The 25,579-nt window shown below is 37.6% G+C and overlaps 1 protein-coding gene across 1 annotated transcript in view; it reads left to right on the forward strand.

Moving 5' to 3' along the window:
- The first annotated feature begins 5,740 nt into the window (after nucleotides 1-5,740).
- The window catches only part of LOC125372499 (serine/threonine-protein phosphatase 6 regulatory ankyrin repeat subunit B-like), a 62,691-nt gene continuing 42,852 nt past the window's right edge, over nucleotides 5,741-25,579 (forward strand). The window contains exons 1-2 of the mRNA XM_048382740.1: nucleotides 5,741-6,026; nucleotides 23,509-25,473. Of these exons, the coding sequence (XP_048238697.1) occupies nucleotides 5,741-6,026; nucleotides 23,509-25,473 (2,251 nt within the window). The remainder of the gene's footprint in view (nucleotides 6,027-23,508; nucleotides 25,474-25,579) is intronic.

The following is a 25,579-nucleotide window of genomic DNA, read 5'->3' on the forward strand; positions in this document are numbered from 1 at the left end:
ATGATGTCAGATGCAATTCTATTTTTATTACTTCCACCATATGTTCCCATGTTAGTTCAGGTGAATGCCTGACTTGGCTTCTACTGCGAACGTGTATAAAGCCTCCAAATATGTCCTGTGTTTTTTAATATTATTTGAAATACGCACATAATAACACTTTATGATACAGGAAAATAAGTCGGAAATGTTTCAATGAACACAGTACCCTTTTGGTAGCATTATTGGAAAGAGAGAGAGAGAGCGAGAGATTCTTTATTTTCTCCAGATGTCATTCAGAAGATAACAATAAAAATATATTCAATTACACGCAGTTAATTATCAAGTGTTGATTTAAGTTCTCCACAGATAGTCTTTGAATTGACAGGGCTTGCAATGGACGCGCAAAAAGTATATAATGCAAAGTTATTACAGTTCAGATTGCATAAACGACCAAGAAATAAAAGTTTGCATTTATCAATATATGCAGTAATTGTCCAATGTCCAAGGTTCGAAATAGTAGATTCTGAAGGAGATCTTTTATCAAAACCCTGTACAATGCGTGCACAATATCTTTACGTGCCTTCCAACAGAGCGGCATGTTGACCCTTGATGTCATAGAGTAATTCACATCCATAAAGGCTGGATTTGAGTATCATTCTGAGCCATATTTTCACGCTTGAAATGGATGAAGATCATAACAATTTAATCCTTAAGATCTTAGGGAGTTAATATTTTGTCTTGCTTTCTGACAGTACTTTTCAATTCTTGTTTTACAGGACAGATTGTATGTTAGAAGTATTCCACCATACACCGTAGAGTCAGTTGTAGTTATGTGTATATTACCAAGTTTACAATGACAGTTATACCCCTTGCGTTTTGCTTTGGTGAACACAAATATTGCACTTTTTGATGGATTATATGTTAGGCGCCACCTTGAGGCATATGTATGTACAATATCAAGGAATGTTTGTAAGCCTCTCGGTGATTTGCTAATAAGTGTAGTATCGTCGGCAAGCAAGACTGCACGAATATCCATACCATATGCACGAATACCACATTGTGTTTGTCTGAAGGCTGTAATGAGGTCATTTATAAAAACAAGAAAAAACCAAGCAGAGATTACTCTGCCTTGGCCAACACCTTGTTGAACCATATATGTGTCTGATTGTTCACCTTGGTAGGAAATATAAGCATAACTATTTGTATAAAAATGATTTAGTATTTTCCATGTATTACCCTTAATGCCCAGTTTATGTAGTTTGTAAAATAATCCATCGTGCCACATCCTATCGAACACTTTTTCATTATCTAAGAAAGCTGCATAGATTGCAGAGTCCCTGTGTATGTGATACTGAATGCCTTCGATCAAAGTAAATACTGGCATAATAGCTCCATGCTCTCTTCTAAAACCAAACTGTAGCATATCAGGAAAGTCTGGGTTAAGCCTACATAGTTTGTCTTCTATACGTTTCAGCAGTATATTTTCAAAGAGCTTACAGAGACATGATGTGAGAGTAATGGGTATCAATTAATCATCAATCAATCCGTGCATGGCATAACTGACATGCCGTCCATGGCCTCCATCATATTGACCATTAATAAGGATGTCATAATATTCACCATCCATCCTCATATTCGTAAATATCCTTGAGCTGAGGAGATACCAACAGGTAGGCAATTAAAACAATGGACAGTTTGTGTAATGAAGCAGGTATGTAGAGAAGATGATAGTGGTGTGAGGTGAAGCCCTGATTCAGTAAATATTTTGGCTCCACGTAGATGACAGAGTGTATGATCCATAGCTAGTAGACATACAATCTCCAATTTCACATCTGGAGGGGTTGGTTGTGGGGTGTATGAAAATTGAAAATTGCTGGAGGTATCTGGATGCAAATGTTCTTCATGAATTGTTTCTAGTAAATAATGTTAGCCTGGGGATATCAGGTAGCTGTAGTAATATTCTGTGTTAATTTAGCTGTTATTTTACTCTTAAAGCTGAGTTCTCTGGACATGTACTTTTGGAGATTATTTTTATTTTTCATACATATTTCCTTTTAGATCTTAAGTGTATTGAATGAACAACGATCAGTCCTGGTTTGATGATATCCTTAAATATGCTCTTCATATTCCCAGTTTGTTCTAGCCTAGTGGTTGAAGCGTTTGACTGTTGTTGGAATATTGCTGAAAGTGGCATAACACCATTCTCATTCTGACAAAAAAAATCATATTTGCTGTGAAAATATCTTTGCTACTACATGTTAAACACCATTTGAAAGGTCTGATCTTATGGTTTATAAATATCAAATAAAAAATAAAAAATGTTTGCTAACGCGTTGATAACGTCCAGGAAGCGAAAAATTGACCATTTTCATCAAATATAAGATTTAATCAAATCCACTTACCTATTCTGTTTTATTTTCAATGTTTACCTAATTGGAAAATCATTTTCAAAAAATTATAAATAGCATCTATCATCACCCATTGCCCGATAACAGCGGCTGTCCGCTCAGTAACATGAAGAAATACCCCCATTTTGAGGCTTTGTATGAATAACAAGTTCGTCGAAGACTGGCATATGACACATCCCGAGAAAGCTTATTCCTTCATCTACCCGATCGTAACATCGTCAAATTTGAGCACGTGACCTAAGGCAGCAAATCAAATTACAGCTATGCTACTGCCTCTTGTATACTATAAATTTCAGAAGTTGACCAAAGATCTTTCTTAAATCATGTTATTCTGAAACGTTTTAAGCAGGAAATCACGATATATTATAAAAGTAATGAACTTCGTGAATGTATCATGCAAGGTTACGAGATGTGACAAAGCTTTTTCATGCTTATATTTTTGAATTAAACATTGTGTCAGAGCCGAGAAATCAAGGCAATGAAAGCCGAGATGTGATTTGACTTACATTACACACAATCGCACGAAAAGATGAAAAAAATAACATAGATGTAAGTTTGACAACTTTTAGATAAATATTTGTTGGTTTTATTTATCACTTTGTATAATATATGAAAAGATTAGCTTGAAACGTCTTTATTTTACTCTAGGGCATATTTCATGGGTGCCCGTTGTCAAAGTGTGTGTCCGAGAATTGTATTTTCAATAATATTACGGGAAATAGTGAACAATGTAAAATGATAAATTTACATGGAATACATGTTTCAGACATTGTGAAATGTGATAGATTTAATAAATGAATGATATGACAGGTAGGTTCATAAAAATATATTCTATTTTGACGTTACTACTGCGTGGCCGGTAAACCGGCCTACGGTGTCTGGTGACTCGATGCTTCTAGGCCAGTAAACCGGCCTTCGGTGTTGAAAGAATTGAGTCAATTATGTTTTGGTAGTGAACCACAAAAGTCATTCAGATTCGTATAGTCAGCGTCGGTGTACACCACATAAACAGTCACACTGATGTGGTATTAATTCCTTCAGACTTGATTGGCGTCGTACTATAACAGCCAACAGAATCACACTGATGTGGCATTCTTCCTTCAGAATCATAACTTTCTGAGGTGAATCTGTTGACAGTTCTGGGGAGGATTATTCATCATCCAGTGAGTCCTTTTTTATACCCACGACAAAATGTCGGGGGTATATAGTTATACCAAGGTTCCGTCCGTCCGTCCGAAACTTTGTCCGCGCGATTTCTCTTAAACTATTCCGGGGATTCATCTCAAACTTAGTACATATAATGTGTGTCATATGGAGTGGTGCAGTCAAAGGAATTTTCCATTTTTTATGAATTTTTCAAACCCTAAGGTCCGTCTGAAAACTTTGTCCGCGCGATTTCTCTTAAACTATTCAGTGGATTCATCTCAAACTTAGTACATATAATCTGTGTCATATGGATGGGTGAAGTCAAAAGACAAAAATTGTTTTTATTAATGTTCCATTTTTTAATGAATTTTTCAAACCCTATCCTAGCTATTTAATTTGTAACCACTGACACACTAGGTAGGTCGGGCGTATTAGTGAGCCACGCTCACTTTTGCACTTATTTTACATGTCTGAGCAGGATCTTCTTAAATGTAGCTGAAATCCAGGTACCTGAAACTATACATAACATCTTAGGAAGCTTGTTATTAAAAAATTAAGAAACACACATATATTTACAAAGGGTAAACAGTTGTTTTATCGAACAGTAAGGTTATGACAATCTATCAAGCAACTGATATTTGACAATGTTAACCAATCTTAGAACACGTAAATAAGCCATAGCAAACTGTAAAGTGTACAGAAAATACAAAATTGTATCCGATCTTCTAAACCAATACCTGTAGTGCTACAAGGCTCATCTGAATATTTCTCAAATGTTTACGTTACATCAAAATATAAGGAAGGGTAAACAAAGCAATTCAAAAATATGTAAAATAGGTTCTTATACATAAAACAGAACTATTCATAATTATCAAAACTTTCAATCACACAAGTCATGAAAGTGATCTCAAAATACCATATAATGAGTGAGCAAGTTGGTATAGTTTCACATGGCTTTTAGCAATATTCAAGCAATATCACTATGGGGACACCAGAAATGGGCCCCACTCACAGTATCCATGTGGGGAATAGAGCCCAGGGCTTCAGGAGAATGTTATACCCACTAGGCTACCCCACCCCACCCCCATCCCCACCCCCCAAATACAAAAGAAAGTAACATTAGGATTTCATACAACCAAATATCAAGTCACTGTACAGCTGATTGAATAACTGATTAGAGGGCAAATACATTTCAATGTGGCAGCTGAATCAGGCTTAATTTGAATCGTTCCTTGCTTCAGTTGCAATTGGAGCCACACTAGAAATAAGTATCTTACTAATTATGGATATTTAATATCTACCATTGATTGGTAGGCCAAAATAGACACTGATAAGAAATTCAACTGTAAAAAACAACCGGAACCATCAACTTAAAACTATGTATATATTGGTCATGTACCGGTGTGTTCTTAAACACGTTGCAATCACCAAGAAAATAGCAAACAATCTGGATGAATACATCTGTCCTAACTGTACCACAGGAAAGGACAGGGTATCCTAGAGGAAAAACTCTAATGTTTCAGAAAAATTGTATTCCAACGACGACGCCGCTCCAGCGAACGTCATGGAGCTAGGAGCAGGGACGCTTCTACTTCCTACTGGGCTGGCGTTTTTACCATGTATTTTTTTGTTTGATAAAAGCTTTTTATGATCAAGTTCTAGTTTTAAAATAGATATCTGTGATAAGTCTAGTAATTATACTGTCTTTTGATGACAGGTTTTAATATAGTCTAAACTGATGTTTTCTTAACGTATAAATTGTTTAAGTCACGATATGGCTGAAATATTGCCAATGTGACTATAAATACTCACTCACACACTCACTCCTACTGGGCTGGAGACTTATCATCCACGTCTTCGGGCTCCCAGACCAGCTTAAGGAAGACGGTCCCCTGTCTCTCAACGTGAAGCTGCCTTCAGTTGCTGACGATCTAGAGCCCGTTTTTTATATTGTGTCGTCTGTTATAATCTGCTTATTTTATTGTTCTAAAACTAGTTTTACAATTAGAATCTGTGATATTTTTGCTAGTTGTTATACTGTCCTTCGACGACAGGTCTTAAGATATTATATAAATGCATAACTTGCTCAAGTCACGATATGGCTGAAACAATGCCAATGTGACTTTAAATATTAACTCACTCACTCACTCACTCACTCACTCAACGTGAAGGATCCATGTCAGATCGACCATAGATATCCCCGGAACATGTCTCAGGAAGTCACCTATCCCAGACATTTAAGGATAGTGGATATCAGATCCAGGCCTCACACTCCGGGAAAAGAAGCACTGATGATACCTTCAAGGAAGCGATCCTGTCAGAGCCCGGATCGACGACAGGTGGACTCTGTCGTCCATCTTCCTGTCGCCAGCTCGGAGCAAAAAGTCCAGCAACGCCCGTCCAAAACACACTCTCGAATGGGCCTTCATTTTGCAAGCTCCTCACAGCGATATCCTGTTCGCGGAGCTCTCTATACTAGAGTGTACGAAGGTGGTACGCACTGGTAAGGAGCTTGATCGTTTTGTTGCAAAGAGCAATAACTCTCCTTTTGAAATGATATAAGCGACGGTCCAACCTGTCGCATCCGGTCTGGTTCTCGGATCAATGCGCGCTGCAACAACTAGTGACATGTGGAGACGGAGCCAAGCTAAAGCGTTTCCCTGTTGTCTTCTTCAACCAAAAGACGAATCGTTACGATGGAAGAGAGCAGAGAAATCACCATGAAAAACGGTATATTACCACGGTATTTTCTAGGCCAGAAAACAGCGAGGCATTCTATTTTATTTTACCTATCTATATTGACATAACATGCAATTCGGCAACGGATAATGACTGTTAAAAATTCATGCATGTGTAATCTAATACTAGCACACATGCACAAGTATACCAAGATATCAAATAAAATAATAACGGTCATTGTGCAATGTAGATATCAATTGGTGTAAAAAGAAAAAAAGAATAACATTAAGGCTACTGACCACTTTACGTTGCATAAGACCTACACATTTGGCTAACCGCATCGCCTTACCGCTGTACAGTTATACATGCATATGATGTAGCCTGCTTGGCGATACTACAACCAGAAACTCTTCCTTGGGGCAGGTGTCGAAGTTGGCAAAAGTGAGTGAGTGAGTGAGTATGGTTTTACGCCGCTTTTAGCAATATTCCAGCAATATCATGGCGGGGGACACCAGAAATGGGCTTCACACATTGTACCCATGTCGGGAATCGAACCCGGGTCTTCGGCGTGACGAGCGAACGCTTTAACCACTAGGCTACCCGACCGCCCAGATGGCAAAAGGATGACATACATCCTACATATACTTCATGACCTACATATTCTTCATTTTTGTCTAAAGTGCCATTTTCTGCAGAAGTCTTAGTAACTCTTATGCATTTAGTGGTTATATCATTTTCATATTTTTGTCAATCTTACATTGAATTCCACCAAAGGATATCATATTTGGTTTATGTGCTGGATAGCTCTTTGAAATGTTTTGAGATATCTGTCATTGATATTGAAGGTCAAATAATTCACAATCAAAGTCAAACGTGATAACTCATGAAGGGTTGAAGGGAAGTGTAAGGTCAATATTCAATTCAATTCTTTATTTCAGTATAAAGGCCATAGGCCCACGTACAAATATTCATTGAAAAATACAGTATGAGGCAGATGACAGAGGGTATTAAGTGACAGTATTTCGGATTGCAAGTGCTTCCAGTATATACTTAACACAATAAGTTACAATAATAGTGCGGTTACAAGATAATAGTGTATTATATTTAAATAAAGTAGGATTGGAAGAGTAATAAATAGATAACTACTTATTTCTTAAATATCTGTAACATGGGCAGACAAGCATAAAATGAAACTCATCTTCAATTTCCTGTAAATTACAAAATCTGCACTCCCTATTACAGTGCTCTATACCGCATCTTCTACCTAAATTTACCATCAATGGCAATTCGCCAACTCTTAACAAACAAAACATACGTCTGTAATGACCACTTGTGGTTTCACAGAGATACTTTTCAACTGTTAGCAATGACTTATATTCCTTATACATCGATAATTTACGTATTTCACAAACTTTACAATACCAGTCCTGTTGGTTACAGTATTTTAACCTTTGAATAAATGCATTAATAAAGAGGGTCTCGTTACCAACTTACTGGGAAATCCATTACTGAATAATAATCTTTTGACACAAGTTACCCATGTAGTGCGATTAACTTCATCTAAATATTTCAGCATTAAATAACATTGCTTAGGGTATCTATAACTGGGTAAAGATAACAATTTCAACCAATATTTAATTCATCTAGATCTCTTGTGATAATTAATAAATAATCCATATCTACCACATTCGCCAAGGGCAGCAACATTTGTACCATGACTTCCAATTCCAATAGTAAATTTATATTCAAGGCAATAGTGAAGGTCATTCATAAAGTATTTTTTCATTATCACTAAAATGCCTATTTCTTGAGATATTTGTGAAGTATCATGCATGTAGTATTATATGTTATATTATTTGAAATTCATGTATGAGCAGTCACAGTCACCTAATTTCAATGAGTAGCATAAGCCATATTTCATTGTTGCATATAATTCTGCCTAGAGCCTTCATTAGTGGCTTATTTTCTGGATAGACCTTTGCAAGTGTTTTTAAAATAGCCGCAACTGATATTGAAGGTCAAATTAAGTCCTAATGTCTTTCAGTAAAATGTTTCACAGTAACATGGTCACGTACGATAACGTCAAACGGCCAGAAACGTCGCTGACCTTGCACATACATTGCAACACGAGTGGAGGAACATTTCCATTTTAGTCATACCATGCCGCCAGGTCAATAGCAAATGATAGCGCTGCCTGCGACTATACGTGGCGTTTACCACTTCGGTGAAACCCACGAGCACGGGTATGGTGCTGACAAACCTAGAAACATAATCGGGGCGAACCGGGATTCGAACCCCCAATCATAGGTGCACAGCGAATCACGGCGCCTTAGACGACTGTGCCACCCGTGCCCCCCTGATAAAACAAAAATATCAAAATCTATCTTGGAAACAATCACTTAGTTGTAAACATTTTCCAAATTCACTACAATGACATACAATTAAGACTGACATACTACAGTGACATATACATTTTTTTACATGTTTTATTAAGTGTGATTACATATTCTAACGGGGGAAAAAATAACTGTACTTCATTATGAATCCATGATGATATTAATATGACATCTGTCAATACATACTCATAAAGAAATCTCCTCTACTTTAAGGCAACGATTCATCATTTGCACTTGCTTTTTTCCCTGTGTGTTGGGGGCATGAAAATCGTATGCGTGCTGTTTTAACATGAACATCACACACTGATTGTTTAGATGTCAAGTGCTCATAAAACACTTTTGTTTAATTATAGATAACGCTTACACAATTCTACAGCTTGCTGAAAATGAAATTTAAGCAACTTGGGTTTGTTTCAAATAAGAATGGTGTAAAATGGTGTTAGAGTTGCCAGAGATTTTAATGTTCACAAACTTATCTCTTTGGAGACGTTATCTGTAGCAGGGCACCTCTCATGACTTGCCATGGCCAGGTCGTCCACGTTTGGCGTCACGTCAATAACACAAGCAGTTTCGATTGATGCTTCCATGGATTGCCCCAGTTTATTAGTGGCAGAACCGGTTGATGGAGAAAAACATCTGGCCCCAACGTCCAGCGATACGTCAAATTTTGCTTCCACATCACCATCTAGCATGCCTAGCTTGGTGTAGACTGCATCTGAGGTTCAGAAGACTAGACTGGAACATATGAGTCAAGGTTTCATCTGGACAGATCTCAGAAGCATCCATGGGAACGTTTAGGTGACACTTTCGTTTTAACGACCTTTTTTTGCGAACACTTAGTGTCGTCACTGATTAACAGAGGTTCATTCATGTAGACCTCAGAGCTTTCTCTCTCTCTCTTTATGCAATATGGATTGTGTCTCAGCGGATAATAAAGACTGGTTATTCTCGTCTTTGACATTTTGTATGTCCTCAACGTAGTCGGTTTGGGGGTAAAAGTGAGATGGTATGGCATTACAATTCATGGGAGAACACAACTCATCCTCCTGGATGTTTTCAATTATCTGGTGTATTCAATGCCCCTCTGCTGCCTCGCTTATATGAACGCAAATGATGGTCTCACCCGATAGTGATATTATTAATTGAGTTCTTACAATACCCCTCTTTCTCCAAACATTATGTTGCTATTTTCAATTACATAACAATCACACCACTTTATATGAGGCAGAGTGATGTTTTGCCATTGGATCATTAATTGATTAACTTCTTTTTTTGACGGATTTGGAGTGAGTGAGCATGGTTTTACGCCGCTTTTAGTAATATTCCTGCAATATCATGACGAGGGACACCGGAAATGAGCTTCACTCATTATACCAATCTCAGGAATCGAACCAAGGTCTCTGGCGTGAACGCTTTATCCACAAGGCTACCCAACGGCCTAACGGGTTTGGAAGTAATATGGTACAGCTTGAGCTTGTGAATCCATTGCTACCACCTTTATGGAGAAGTCCAGAAATTAGGTCATGTGCTGGATATAAAGCTTTGATAAAGTTATCTCTGCATAACCACATCCAATATCATGCAACTGACAAGGTATTAAAATTTACTAAATTGAACACGCCCGTGCCTTATGGGTATTCCATATTCATACTTTTGGCAATTGTTAGCATGCACCGACACTCAAAAGTCACTGTACAGTTTCATATGATTGGATATGTAACTTGCCCAGGAAATGAGGTGCTATAACTAGTGTGTAAAGACGAAAGGAACGTTTTATCATTGTGTCTAAATTTAATTCCAATCTTCAAAGTCCTATGTCTGGAATACAGCAAAACATATTAAGAGAAGTAACTGTACATAACTGGAAATAAATAATTATGTGATCCCTGTTGCCTTCACCTCAGCTGGAAGTTATTAAGTGTCTGCTGTTTTACAATTTAGAAGGAATTGGTGGACATGACACTTGCTAAAGGAGAGTGGGTACAGTGTATTTCATCTATGCAATAGATCAAATAACTTAATGAGTTGATATTTCCCTGTTCACGGTTGCGTGGTTCGTTCTGCTACAGTGAGAAGATAACTTCGGATATTGAGTAGTACGTCAGAAAATGTCATCCTTTTTTACTAGTAGGCCACCGTTTACTGCAGTCTACGCTGCTAAAATGACAGGTCAAAGATCAAGGACATTGCCAGTCGATAGCGTGTTTCCTCCCTGTGAGTTGACTTGTGTCTGACATGTCCTGCCCATCGAACCAATCAGAGTAAGGATTAACACCCTGGTGAATCGTGCCCCCATTGTTCTGCAATGCCAGTAGCAGCTACGGCAGTGTCTGTGGTTGTGTTGTCGCTGTCGCATGGGTCTGTCCAACGTGCTCCATAAATTTGCTATTGTATTTAAATCCTTCGATCGGGAGGATCAACGTGGGACATCAATGTTGGTGTTTTGTTCGAGAGGCATCCGTTAATGATGCTGTGTAAAGCTAAGCGGTGTTGTCCTGGTATACAACTTTGACGTTGGCCATAAGGGGAACAGCATGTGGCTCAGTGTCTGGTCAACTTAGCGTTGTGCATTTCTGCGTTCCTGAACATCATGAGGCTGACACATCATCCGTCAGCCTGCTGTACGTTCGTGTGTTCATGACGACACCTATAAACAAGACATCATTCACCTGCCGACGGAACATAAGTCTGGTCTCACCGCTAAACCATACTTGTCTCCAGGGCAGCTGAGGCCATAATCGGTGCAACTGACACCACTGACATCGTTTGCGATGTTGCTGTGTTAAAGCGACACCATGAACAGTTCGTCAGTCACGAGTGTTGTGCAGTCTAGTCCGACATTTGGCCCCGACCTGGTATCACAGACACTGTGGAGGTTGCAGTGGTGGTCCGTTGCCGTAGGGCGTCCGGATCTGGGACGATCGCGGGTTGAACCACGTTGTCGGTATTGGTCTCCCTGTCTGGTGATGATGCTTAGGGACACATAAAACGCCCTGGCGATGACCGAACTGGATTATGCTGCTTCCAAGAGGGCGATGGCGTTATCCCTCTGCGCTTCACGTGGTCGTGGTTCTTCGGTCGGAATAATACACGTGACAGCGCTTTTCTACTGTTGTTGCACGTGCACATATTGTTTTGGCGAACCTGCACATTATTTGGTCACATCTTTTCTTTAACGGTTACCATGGCAGTGTACTGTTTCCACATGACATTACAATTACAAATACTTTGGCACTAAGTCGACGATTTTGACTTTTAATACCGACTGTATACGTTTGGCGTTTCTTGTATACATATATTTGGCCTATAAATAAAGTGATTGACCAATATGGTCTTCAAATTAAGGAACTGAAACGACATGCCATTACCCTATTATGACAACGTTCACTCATGTGTACAGGTCCGAGACGGCCCCTGTGCATTGAAGATTTGCAAGGGTATGAAATGTCTGAAGACTCGAAGTGGAAAAGCTGTCTGTGTCAAAGGTAATTGCTGAAATGTAAAATAATCAGCCTTCTTGTTATTTATTACAATTGGGTGACGTTTCGGTGTAGATTCTAACACTTGAAGCAAATGATGATAACGGTGTTAGAATCTACACCGAAACGTCGCCCAATTGTAATAAAGAAGTTGCTCATCCATAACGATTTTGTCTTAGTTACCATTCCAACTTCTAAATGCCACTCAAAGAACTCCTTGTTCTTGACATTTCTTTTAACGAATCGATTTTGAATAAAGAGTATTTATTAGTATTTCAGTCTTCTTCACACTCTTCCTACTTCTCAACACAGAACTTATGAAGGAAAATGAACACAAAACACTTTAGGATATCCGCTGAATACATTTAATTTGGCCTTTAGAATTATAGACACGTCTTACATCTCATTAAGTAATTAAAAGTCGGCTGGGATATGAGATATCAGTATTCAGTTTGTCAAAGTATAAAACTGTTTTCTTTATTTTACCATGACCAATATGTCATCATATTGTTTATTTGGGGAATCAAGTAAAAAGAATGAGCAAATTATATTCGTGCTTGTAATAAATATGTGACTATATATATATATATATATATATATATATATATATATATATATATATATATATATATATAAATACATTGTGATAGAATTGAAAGTGCTTCTATTCATATCAAACATACAAAACAATACCTATCTGAATGTGAGTTGAAAGGCCTTACTAAACATTCTACAGACATCGTTATTAAAGAGACCGATAAAGGAGGTGCTATTGTTATTTTGAATAAATAATTTTATCAAAGAAAGATAATGTCCATTTTAAATGATGATCAAAATTATAGCAATATTATTATATTTGTGGTAAAAGAGAAGAAAAACCTGTCCAGAATGAAGTTAAGACATTGTTATGATGACGAAATTCTGGACATAGAAAAGGACTATCTTATCAATTTTGAACCTTAGACCGCTTATTTTAAATGGCCTACTCAAAGTACATAAAAGTAAATATATTCAAAAGGAAATTAATGATCAAAATTGTGAATTTATTACTTTTGAAAATCCCAAGGATTTATCATTTAGACTTATTGTGGGAGGACCCGAGAGCTGTACTCAGCATCTTAGCAATTGCATGGATATAATTCTTAAGCCCTTATGTAAACATGTAAAAAGTGTTCTCAGACATAACATTGATTTTTTTATGTAAATTACCTACTGGGGTACCGGAGGGATCTATATCAGTTTGTTTTTATTTTGTTAGTTTGTACAACAATATTGAAACTGAGCTCAGACTGGAAGCTATCAGATACTGGCTGAAAGAATACTGCCATGAAATACCAGATAAATTAACGGATGATTTTATCATTGATGCATTGGAGTTGGTTATTACCAATAACATGTTTTATTTTGATGGATCTTATTATTCACAAAAGAAAGGAGAAGCCATTGGTACTAAGGTAGCCCCTATTTATGCAACCGTTGTTTGGGGATTTTTAGAGAATATGTTTGATGATAAGGTGAGAGATACTCTTGGTGAATCTTTGAAAGAACAAATTGAATATTCATGGAAAAGTATTTTAGACGACTGTTTTATCATATTAAAAACCAGTGAAAGTCAACTTACCTCTATTCATGAAATTTTAAATTCACTTAATGCGTCACTCAATTTCAATATGGAAAAAAGCAATTCCAGTTTAACCTTTCCCGATGTAAGAATCAATTTAATATCTGGGAGATTTGTACAAACTGATATAATTTATAAAGATACTTATACGCACCAATATTTGAATTTTGGATCATGTCACCCGTATCATACAAAATGTAATATCTCTTACTGTCTCACAAGATGTATTTGTACCATTGTTCCGGGAATGATGTTAAAACTACTCGCCTTGCTGAACTTAAGTGTTTCCCACTGTATCAAAATTATCCTGCAAAGCTTATTGAAGATAGCATACAGAAGGTGAGGTGAGGTGAAATTGGGTTTAACGTCGCGTCCAAGATTATTGCACTTATATAGCGACGTGCATGCACGTGTATGTGTGTGTGTGGCTGCTTGTACTAGTCCGGACTGATGCCGATTTATAGTGCTAGCTCACTGAGATACCATGCCGCAGTTTAACATGAATACCCCACTCAGACACAGTATACTGACTCCGAGCCGACCAGTCCTTGTTTTAGCCCCTTAATGCCGAGCGCCAGACAGGGTAACAACAAGTACAATCTTTTAACGTCTTTTTGTATGACGCGGCCCGGGATCGAACCCTGGACCTTCCGCTCTCCGGGCGGACGCTCTACCACAAGACCACGGAGGCGGTCGCATACAGAAGGAGCTTAGTATTGTGCAACTAAATCTGAGAGAAAAGTCGGAAAAAAAACAATATGGGGAATAATTTAACTCTAGTATCTACCTTCAACCCTAATCATGAAAAAACATTATCCATGGTTCAACGATACCTGCCTATTTTGAATCAAAGTATTAAAATGGAGAAGATATTAAGCAAATACAAAATTTTCAACAGCCAAAGACAACCCAAAATCTTAGAAAGATTTTGACAAGTTCTAAATTTGATTCTCCACAGGTGCCTAAGTGCGGTGACAAACGTTGTCTAACTTGCAGCAATATAATTGAAGGCTGTTCAGTCCAAATTACAAAGGACACTATATCTACTGTAAAACAAAATAAATGTTATTTACTTGATTGTTTGTCGTGGGTGCAATGAAAGGTATATCGGAAAGACAGAACTTAAATTAAAATGAAGAATGAATCTTCACCGTTCACAAATAAAGCAGCCACACAACCGCACGAGTCCACTCAGTGAACATTAAGACAAATGTGGAAGAGGCAACGTTTTAGTTTTCCTGCTATATAAGCTAAATTGTGATCGTGAACCTTCATTATTTCAAAAAGAGCAACATTTCATTCATAAATATGCGTCTAAGTTAAATGTAAAGGCTTACGTTATTTTTCCATTGTCACATGGTATTGTGACGTCATAGTTCTCCTAAATGTTAAGACGTCACGTAATTATATGTCCGTTATTTAGTTATGGCCTGGTGAGACTCATACCTGGTACGAGTTGAAAGCACTAGCCAATTAAAAGTGTGTTCAATCTTACTCCACTTATTTAATTATTACAATATATATATATATATATATATATATATATATATATATATATATATATATATATATATATATAGTGCTTTCAACTCGTACCAGGTATGAGTCTCATCAGGCCATAACTGAATAACGGACATGAAGTAGTAACATATAGTTACGTGACGTCATAACATTTAGGAAACTATGACGTCACAATACCAAGGTGACAATGGACAAATAACTTACGCCTTTACATTTAACTTAGGCGCGTATATAGAGAATACTACACTCATTCTCGTTAGATACCATTTTTACAAAATGAGTGGAGTTTCTATGGCATCTGACCGAGCGAAAGCTCACTAGTTTCGTATACATGGTATCTAACGAGAATGAGTGTGGTATTTTACTTATTACCCACGTTGAGTATATATTTAAGTGTAAATACATAACAACTTTCGTTCGTTGACAGACCAAACTGAAACCGGTTGCAAAATCTGGTTGCGCATGAATATTGATATATGCCAATATATGGCCATTGTTGACATTTCTAGGCATACGCATTAACAACATACGCCTGCAGTTGTGTTTGCAAACAAAACAGCACCGACGCTCAAGATCCTTTTGAAAGAAATTCTTCACATTATGGTAATTCAAGCGCCATGTTAGTACGAAGGACACCTATATGAAAATCTGAAAAGTCACATTCGCGCCGCGCTTCGAATATCGGACTGACAGTCGGTCACTCGCACTGCCGGTGTCCTGTCTGTGCAATCAAAATGGTTCGGTTTCATTGATCTATCAGCTGAATTTATATCATGTTGTACCATTTTGGAAGAGGGAAATCAGAGTGTACGCCAAAGACATTCATGTTAACTGTACCACCCTATACTGAAGACGTGAAAATCAACAAATTCAAGTCTGCTTGCATGTCAGTGACTAGGGCTGAAACGATATCCCGGGACATCGATGCATCGCGATTCACTCCATACGATACGGTGTGCGATTTGTGAAGTGTGTATCTCGATTTTTCACGAATCGTTTTTTCAAAGACGTACATACGTATGTCTTTTTGTTTGTTTGTAAATAAACTTTGACCACAGATACGTTTTAAATGTGTTTTAACTCTTTCAACACCGTAGGCCGGTAAAGAGCATCGAGTCTCCAGGATCCGTAGGCCGGTTAACCGGCCAAGCCTCAGTCATGTCAAAACAGTATATAGTTTTAAGAACCTACCTGTCATACTATTCATTTATTAAATCTATCACATCTCACAATGTCTGAAATACGTGTTCTATTTCAATTTGTCATTTTTTATCGATAGCTTAAAAAGTTATTCACTATTTCCCGCAATGTCATTGAAAATATAATTCTCGGACACACACTTCGACAACGGATGCACATCGAACATGTCAAAGAGCAAAACAAAGACGTTTCAAGCAAATCTTTAAATATATTATACAAAGGGATAAATAAAATCAACAAAAATATATCTAAAAGTGGTCAAACTTACAGCTACGTTATTATTTCCATCTTTTCATGAGATCGCTGGTAATGTTAGTCAAATGACATCTCGGCTTTCGTCGCCTCGAATTCTCGGCTCGGACACGATGTTCTATGCCAAAATATATGCATGAAAAATCTTTGTCACAGCTTGTAACCTAACATGATCATCCACGAAGCTTCATATTTTTAATATAGATCGCGATTTCCTGCTTAAAACGTTCAGAATAACACGATTTAACCAAAATATTTCGTAAAAATCTGAAATTTATCGTACACGAGGATTTGTAATTTGATTGCCTGTCTCAGGTCACGTGCTCAAATTTTACTAATCATGAACCTTGTAGTAGATTACGGCAAGAAAGAGTCATTTGAAACCATTTGTTATCCAATGAGATCTTATGTTGTAGCTGCGAAAAGACTCCAGGCAATGTTACGAGCGTATAGATGAAAAAACAAGCTTTCTAGCGATGTGTCATATATCTTTTTAAAATAATTTTCCATTTACGTAAACAATAAAAATCAAAAAGAAATGATAAGTAGATCTTTTGAAATCTTCTATTTGCCCCAAATCGTCAAATTTTCGCTTCCTTGGTCCTTAATTTGGATGTAATGAATGTGTTAGCTCACATTGATTTAATTTACAACGAACTTGTTGACAATCCATTATCTAAATAATGTGATAAACATAACTTTCATATTTATAAACACTAGGATTAGACCTTTCAAATGGTGAATAACATGGCTGTTGCTATAATTGTTTTTAATTGTTGTTTTTTTTGCCTTTATACATGGCAAATCATTAGTTACTGGACACTGGTACATTTAGTATTTACTCCTACCATCAAGTCAAAACTCACAAATATGTAGGACAATTACTTTTGTGTTTGCTAGCCATTACATGGAAATGGCAGATGATTCATTAAGTTAAAATACTCACACAGTATATATTTTATGACTCATGAGCATTCATTCACTTTAATTTAATGTTTCATTTTAATAAACTAAGTTAAATTCATTTATCTCTTGTCTTCTCTTGTCACTATGTGTATCGTAGCGTATCGAGATACCTATCGAATCGTGATGTAAGTATCGAGATACGTATCGTATCGTGACCTAGATGTATCGTTGCAGCCCTATCAGTGACAGCTTCGAACGATCGAAGGACAAGGTCACCACCGGAATAAGAAAAGACAACCATGATCTAGGCCTACTCACAGCGCTTTACGCTAGAGATACGGAATGTTATTGTTCACATTTGGGATATTTGGGGCCACAAAATCAGAAGTCAGGCACACTTCCACGGAGTTTTCGAATGGTCAGTATCAGAACTATTCACTTTTAGTGATCTGGTCGTGCAGTTGTGTACGTTCATTCATGAACAATGCCTCCCGTAGCAGCGCCACAAAATACGCTTCGAAGGGGACACTGATGGCACAACCGGATCATCCCAAGTAAGTCTAAATATCTGTCCAGATAGTTTAAACAGACTTCATTTCACCACGCTTAGCCTTTTAGGTCAAATTGAAAGTTGCGAAAGTGGTCGGGTGCGTCACGCTCATGGGGACCCTCGCTCTATTGATCGGTATTTGTACATTGTAGTGAGTGAGTCTGGTTTAACGCCGCTTTTAACAGTATTCCAGTCATTTCACGGCGTGTCAGCTTAATGTGGGAGGAAAGCCCGAAGTGATGCAGGTCTTAGACGTTTACCACTTTGGTGAAACCCACGAGCACGGCTATGGTGCTGACAAACCTAGAAACATAATCGGGGCGAACCGGGATTCGAACCCACAATCATAGGTTTCTGGCGTGCCCAAGTGACGCAACTCTGCACAGCGAATCGCGGCGCCTTAGACGACTGGGCCACCCGTGCCCCCTGGTTGTACATTGTAAATGGATATAGCTCTATTATATAATGTCTGTAGATGCTCTATGCATAACTTATATATAATGCAAACCGAAGTTGATGCGTGTGACTATTTTGTTTGGTTTAATAAAGTGTTTGTAAATATCTCTCGTTCTCGTTAATTTCTTCAGTTCTCTCTTGTAGTTACAAAATGAATGACGTCTCGCGATTTTTTTTATGAATGAAAAAAGTAGTCCCGGTGTGACAGAGGTCACGGTTATCCAATCAAAACGAATAAAACAAGGTCAACCTTGTACGACACACGTGTGACGTACGGATTTAGTATCTTACCACCTGTATCTTCACCACGTGGGTAATACTTATGAATGAAATGCTGCTCTTTTTGAAACAATGTAGGTTTCATGATCAAAATTTAGCTTATATAGCAGGAAAACTAAAAAGTTGCCGTTTCAACATGCTTCTAAATGTTCACTGAGTGGAATCGTGCGGTTGTGTGGCTGCTTTATTTGTGAACGGTGAAGATTCATTCTTCTTTTTAATTTTAGTTCTGTCTTTCCGATAAACTTTTCATTGCATCCACTAAAAACAATCAAGTAAATAACATTTATTTTGTTTTACAGTAGATATAGTGTCCTTTGTAATTTGGACTGAACAGCCTTCAATTATATTGCTTCAAGTTAGACAACGTTTGTCACCGCACTTAGGCACCTGTGGAGTGATAACAGAATCAAATTTAGAACTTGTCAAAATCTTTCTAAGATTTTGGGTTGTCTTTGGCTGTTGAAAATTTTGTATTTGCTTAATATCTTCTCCATTTTAATACTTTGATTCAAAATAGGCAGGTATCGTTGAACCATGGATAATGTTTTTTCATGATTAAGGTTGAAGGTAGATACTAGAGTTAAATTATTCTCCATATTGTTTTCTTCCGACTTTTCTCTCAGTTTTAGTTGCTTAATACTTAGCGCCTTCTGTATGCTATCTTCAATTAGCTTTGCGAGATAATTTTGATGCAGTAGGAAACTCTTAAGTTCAGCAAGGCGAGTAGTTTTAACATCATTCCCGGAAACAATGGTACAAATACGTCTTGCGAGACAGTAAGGGATATTTCGTTTTGTATGATGATCCTAAATCCAAATATTGGTGCGTATAAGTATCTTTATAAAAGATATCAGTTAGTACAAATCTCCCAGATATTAAATTGATTCTTACATCGAGAAAGGTTAAACTGGAATTGCTTTTTTCCATATTGAAATTGAGTGACGCATTAAGTGAATTTAAAATTTCATGAACAGTGGGAAGTTGACTTTTACTGGTTTTTAATATGATAAAAAAGTCGTCTAAAAACCTTTTCCATGCATATTCAATTTGTTCTTCATAGATTCACCAAGAGTATCTCTCACCTTATCCTAAAACATATTCTCTAAAAATCCCAACACAAGGGTAGCATAAGTAGGGGCTACCTTAGTACCCTTGACTTCTCCTTTCTTTTGTGAATAATAAGATCCATCAAAATAAAACATGTTATTGGTAATAATCAACTTCAATGCATCAATGATAAACTCATCAGAAAATCTATCTGGCATTCATGGCAGTATTCTTTCAGCCAGTATCTGATAGCTTCCAGTCTGAGCTCAGTTTCAATATTACTGTACAAACTAACAACATCAAAACTAACTAACATAGATCCTTCCGGTACCTCAGTAGGTAATTTGCATAAAAAATCAATGTCATCCCTGAGAAAACTTTTTACATGTTTACATAAAGGCTTAAGAATAATATCTGTGATTTGCTAAGACGCTGAGTACAGCTCTCGTGTCCTCCTACAATTGGTCTAAATGGTAAATCTTCGGGATTTTCAATAGAAATGACTTCACAATTTGGATCATTAATTTCCTTTTGAATACATTTACTTTTATGTACTTTGGGTAGGCCATAACATGTAGCGGTTTTAGGTTCAAAATTGATAAGATAGTCCTTTTCTTTGTCTAGAACTTTGTCATCATACTTATCTAACAATTTCTTAACCTTATTCTGGACAGATTTTCTTCTCTTTTACTAGTATTGCTATAATATTGATCATCATTTAAAATGGATATTATCTTTCTTTGATAAAATGATTTATTCATAATAACAATAGCACCCCCTTTATCAGCTTCTTTAATAACAATGTCTTTATTATTTTTAAGATAAGTAAGGCCTGTCAATTCATATTCAGATAGGTTTTGTTTTGTTTGTTTTATATGAATAGGAGAACTTTCAAGTCTATCACAAAAGTCTTCCAAATATGTTTCTCTCCCGCGTGGAGGTATAAAACTGGATTTATTTTCACCAGACTTTCACCATATTTCCTATTGCCTGCGTCATCATCCCATTTGACGAACAAATACACACATATATATAATGAATACGTACATTATATATACATTATATACACACATATATTACAAGCACCAATACACCAGCAAACATGCCTATTATGTACTGCTGCTACCACAAATAACCAATTGTGATCCCTTTTAATGACTGAAAACTTAATCCTGTGTGTTTAATATACTTTATTTAATATGCATTGATCTTGTATGGTTATTTCGGTACCAGACTTTCCAGTGTACATTCTACCCTCGCTGCTTTACACAGGATTATTATGAGTAACGAGAACATGGAGTTTGCATGAGATGTTTCATAAACTAATTTCCAAAATAATGTTTGTGTTTGAGTAATACAAAAAATAACAGTAGAATAATTGCCATTTGGATGATTTCAGATGTATAAGGAACGGGACATCTAAGGTACACAATTTAATAAATCAGCGTGAAGTGTTACTATTTTGACTAATGAAAACAAAATATGAGCCAAGTTAGAGTATGTCAAACAAGAGGAAATGCCTCAGGATCCTGATTAGCAACAGGCACAAAATGAGTATTACTTGCAACCAACAGCTCGGTTATTGGACCAAAATCATAAATCAAAGTATCCATTTGGTTTCTAGTTCTTGATTCTAAGTTGTATTTTGCGATGATGTCAAAGTGATATTTTGATATAGTAAACGAAAAGTTACGCATCCTGATCCCATATGAAATTTGGTTTCAGCATCGAGTGAAGTGACACGTCTACAACCCGAGGATCACGAAGGTAAAGGCATTCATCTGGGCCTAGCTTACGTCCCTGCTGTTTAGTCTCTGTAGATGATTATTACAAAACTAGGCTGACCTTTCGAGCTTAGCAGCAGAAATGTCAGTGACATACAACCACATTACATGGTAACATTAATATAACTAGTCCATGACACATCAACATGGGCTAGCAACGGTTATACAATCTCTTTGTATATACAGTCTATCTTTTACAGCACCTGTATACTTATTATAGGTCGTGCAGTCATTTCTGTACCATTACATTTGCCACATCCTTCTGACAACACGAACTACGAAATAAGTGTCGAATAATTCTTGTTCCTTAGGCCTCCCTTTGCTATCCTTCAGCGGAGTCGAGTGAAGTTGGCATATGATTTGGTTCATAAATATGAGCAACAAAACCGTTTTCATAATCATAAGAAATATCTGTCAGTCATGCTCACAGAAACTGTTGCACACATGAAATCATAAAATAAACTGTCTGAATCCATTTTCCTACACTATCATAAGTTTGTACAATTTCATTTTATACTCTCTTGACTATTTGGGCTGTTACGCCAAATCGTCTCAAACGCATACTGTAACCGGGTCCTCGGTAATGATTGGTCACCAGTGGTATCTATTCCAAAACGGATTTCATTATACTAGACACCACTATCCATTACACAGCACAATTATATCTCAATGGTTTATTGACCTGTGTGATTTACTGTTTAAGTGATCCGTTCATATACTTGTCAACACTATTTTGCATTTTACAATCAATGAAATCTGTTCTCGCAGATAATCAAGGCTGACTATTCTTTGGCATTGACGTATCATATTTATAACAGCCCCCTTTGGGATTCCGGGCTACTGTTGCCCCCATGATGCTATAGTGCTTTGTGGTTTAGTTTGGTTTGTTGTTTAACGCCGCACTCAGCAATGTTCCAGCTATTGACGGCGGTCTGTAAATAATCGAGCCTGGACCAGACAATCCAGTGATTGACAACATGAGCATTGATCCACGCAATTAGGACTGATGACATGCATGAACCAAGTCACCGAGCCTGACCACCCGATCCTGTTAGTCGCCTTTTACGACAAGCATAGTCGCCTTTTACAGCAAGCATGGGTTCCTGAAGATCTATTCTACCCCGGATCTTCACGGGCCCCTCGGTGATGATTGATCACCAGTGGTATCTATTCCAAAACGACTACATAGATTGGGTCATCAATCCGGTGACTTGTTGATATTGTGTTATCTTTCACTGCCTGCGTCGGTCCTTGCTCATAATATCAATCCATACATTGTCTGGCCCAGAAGTGATAATTGGCAGGACTCTGGCATAGAGCTTGAATATTGTTGAGGGCAGCTCCACAACAAACAATACAAAAAACATTACGAAATGGGTTGCATAATATGCTACTGAAATTCTATTGTAATTGAAAACTAGCACTGAAGAGAACACACATTGATATATCTGTGTATCTTTACACATACTAAACAAAATAAGACGAAGATTAATACAGAATCTTCAATACATGTTTCTGATGACAAATAGAGATTATCACCCGAGTGTCTTTTGATATCAAATATATCAATCAAGAGGTGATAAATGAGGAAAAAACTGCTATGCTTATTTATCATCCAACATCATTCTTCCAACTTTTTTAGTTTCTCTACGGTAATAAGCAGTGCCTCCATGTTAACAATGACGTCACAATGGTCTACAAAGCATTCTAATGCAATTTACTGAGATCTCACTTGATCTCACCCAAGCGATATCTACTGTGGAAGCCAGTTTTGTATGATAAATATTGATGTTTTCTTTCAGTAACACAGAATCACACACAAAACCAAAGTCAGTCAAACACTGATCTCCTCGATGCCTGCAAGAATGGAGACATGTGCCGAGTCAAATACTTATTATCTGAGGGTCATGCAGACATCAACACAAGAGGACAGAACGGAATGACACCACTGATGCTTGCAGCACAGAATGCTCATAGACAAGTGTTTGACTTTCTCGTGGGGAAAGGAGCCAGTATGTCAATCTTGAGTACTGCTCGGATGGGCATCCTTCATGTGGCATGTAAAGGGGGAAATATTCCAATAGTGAAGTATGTCCTCGAACAGAACGTGACAGACATCAACAGAAGAAGACGGGACGGGTCGACGGCAGCCATGTTAGCAGTGTTTAGGGGACATGGAGACGTATTTAACTTGCTGGTGAGTAAAGGTGCTGATCTAACACTACTTGATGATAAGGGATCTACTTTTGTGGATCTGGCCATTCGGGGAGGAAATACTGAGATACTAGAAGATGTATTGAAACGTAACAGGGTGGACATAAACAGGAAACACTGCGGGATGACACCTGTCATGCTTGCAGCTGTAAACGGGAAACTAGACGTGTTTAATTTCTTAGTGCAAAAAGGCGCTGATCTGTCAATAATGCACCCTGATTATGAGACAATCCTTCACATGGCATTTGCAGGGGGAAATATTGAGATCGTGAAATATTCTCTCGAACAGAACATTGATGCAATGAACAACGAAGATCTGGATGGCTATACACCAGCAGTGATAGCAGCAAAGATGGGTCGCAGAGACATATTCGATTTACTTGTGAAGAAAGGAGCTATTCTGACTATGAAGGAAGAAAACAACAATATCCTTCTTATGGCGTGTGAAGGAGGAAATGTGGATATAGTAAAGTATGTCCTCAAACAAAATATTGTAGACATCAACAACAAAAACGAAGAAGAATTGACACCAGCAATGGTGGCAGCACGTTGGGGACATAAAGAAGTGTTTGACTTACTTATCAGTGAAGGAGCAGATTTGACTCATGTGAATGAAGACGATGACAACATCCTTCATTTGGCGTGTTATGGCGGAAATGTGGATATAGTGAAGTATGTCCTCCAACAAAACATTGTAGACATCAACAGCGAAGACGTTGGCGCATTGACACCAGCAAGGATAGCAATTTCCGTGGGACATAGAGACATATTGTATTTGCTTTTGAGAGAAGGCGCTAATCTGACACAAGGGAAGTATGATTATAGCAACTTCCTTCACGTGGCCTGCACTAGCAAACAAACTGAAGTAGCGAAGTATTTGATCACAAAAACAACTGTGGATATCAACAGTGAAAATCGTGACGGCAAGACACCTGTGATGCTGGCAGCACTCCATGGACTTGGAGAGGTGTTTGACTTGCTAGTAAGTAAAGGTGCTGATCTAACAAGCGTAACTGCACGTCAGGAGAACATTCTTCATCTGGCCTGTGATGGATTAAACGTGGAGATAGTGAAGTATATTCTTAGACAGAATATTGTAGATGACATCAATTCAAGAGCACAGAGTGGGAACACTCCACTAATGAATGCAGCAAGAATTCGAAATAAAGAAGCTTTTGATTTACTTGTGAAGAAGGGGGCGAATCTGACATTAGTGGATAATTATGACAAAAACATTCTTCATTATGCCTCGAAGGGTGGAAAGTTGGAGATAGTCGAGTATATTCTCGCACAGAATATTGTTGACATTAACAGCAGAGAAAAGGGCGGACAGACGGCAGTAATGAAGGCGGCCTTGATGGGGAAGAGAGACGTGTTTGACTTCCTGGTGACGAAAGGAGCAAATCTGTCATCCGTTGATACAAATGGCAACACCATCCTATATTTTGCCTGTGAATCCAGAAATATAAATATTGTGAAATATATCCTTTCACATGTCACAATAGCCACTGCCGACAAGGAAAGGGTAATTCTGGCCAATAAGGATGAAAGTGGTAGCTGTGCAGTGAATGAACTTTTACTGCAATACTGAAGAAACATCATACCAAAAAATATGCAGATTGATGCACAGTTATACGAGTTCATCTTTATAAATGATGG

Source organism: Haliotis rufescens, unplaced genomic scaffold, assembly GCF_023055435.1.
Source record: "Haliotis rufescens isolate VD_foot unplaced genomic scaffold, xgHalRufe1.0.p SCAF_41, whole genome shotgun sequence".
In the NCBI taxonomy this organism is placed as follows: Eukaryota; Metazoa; Mollusca; class Gastropoda; order Lepetellida; family Haliotidae; genus Haliotis; species Haliotis rufescens.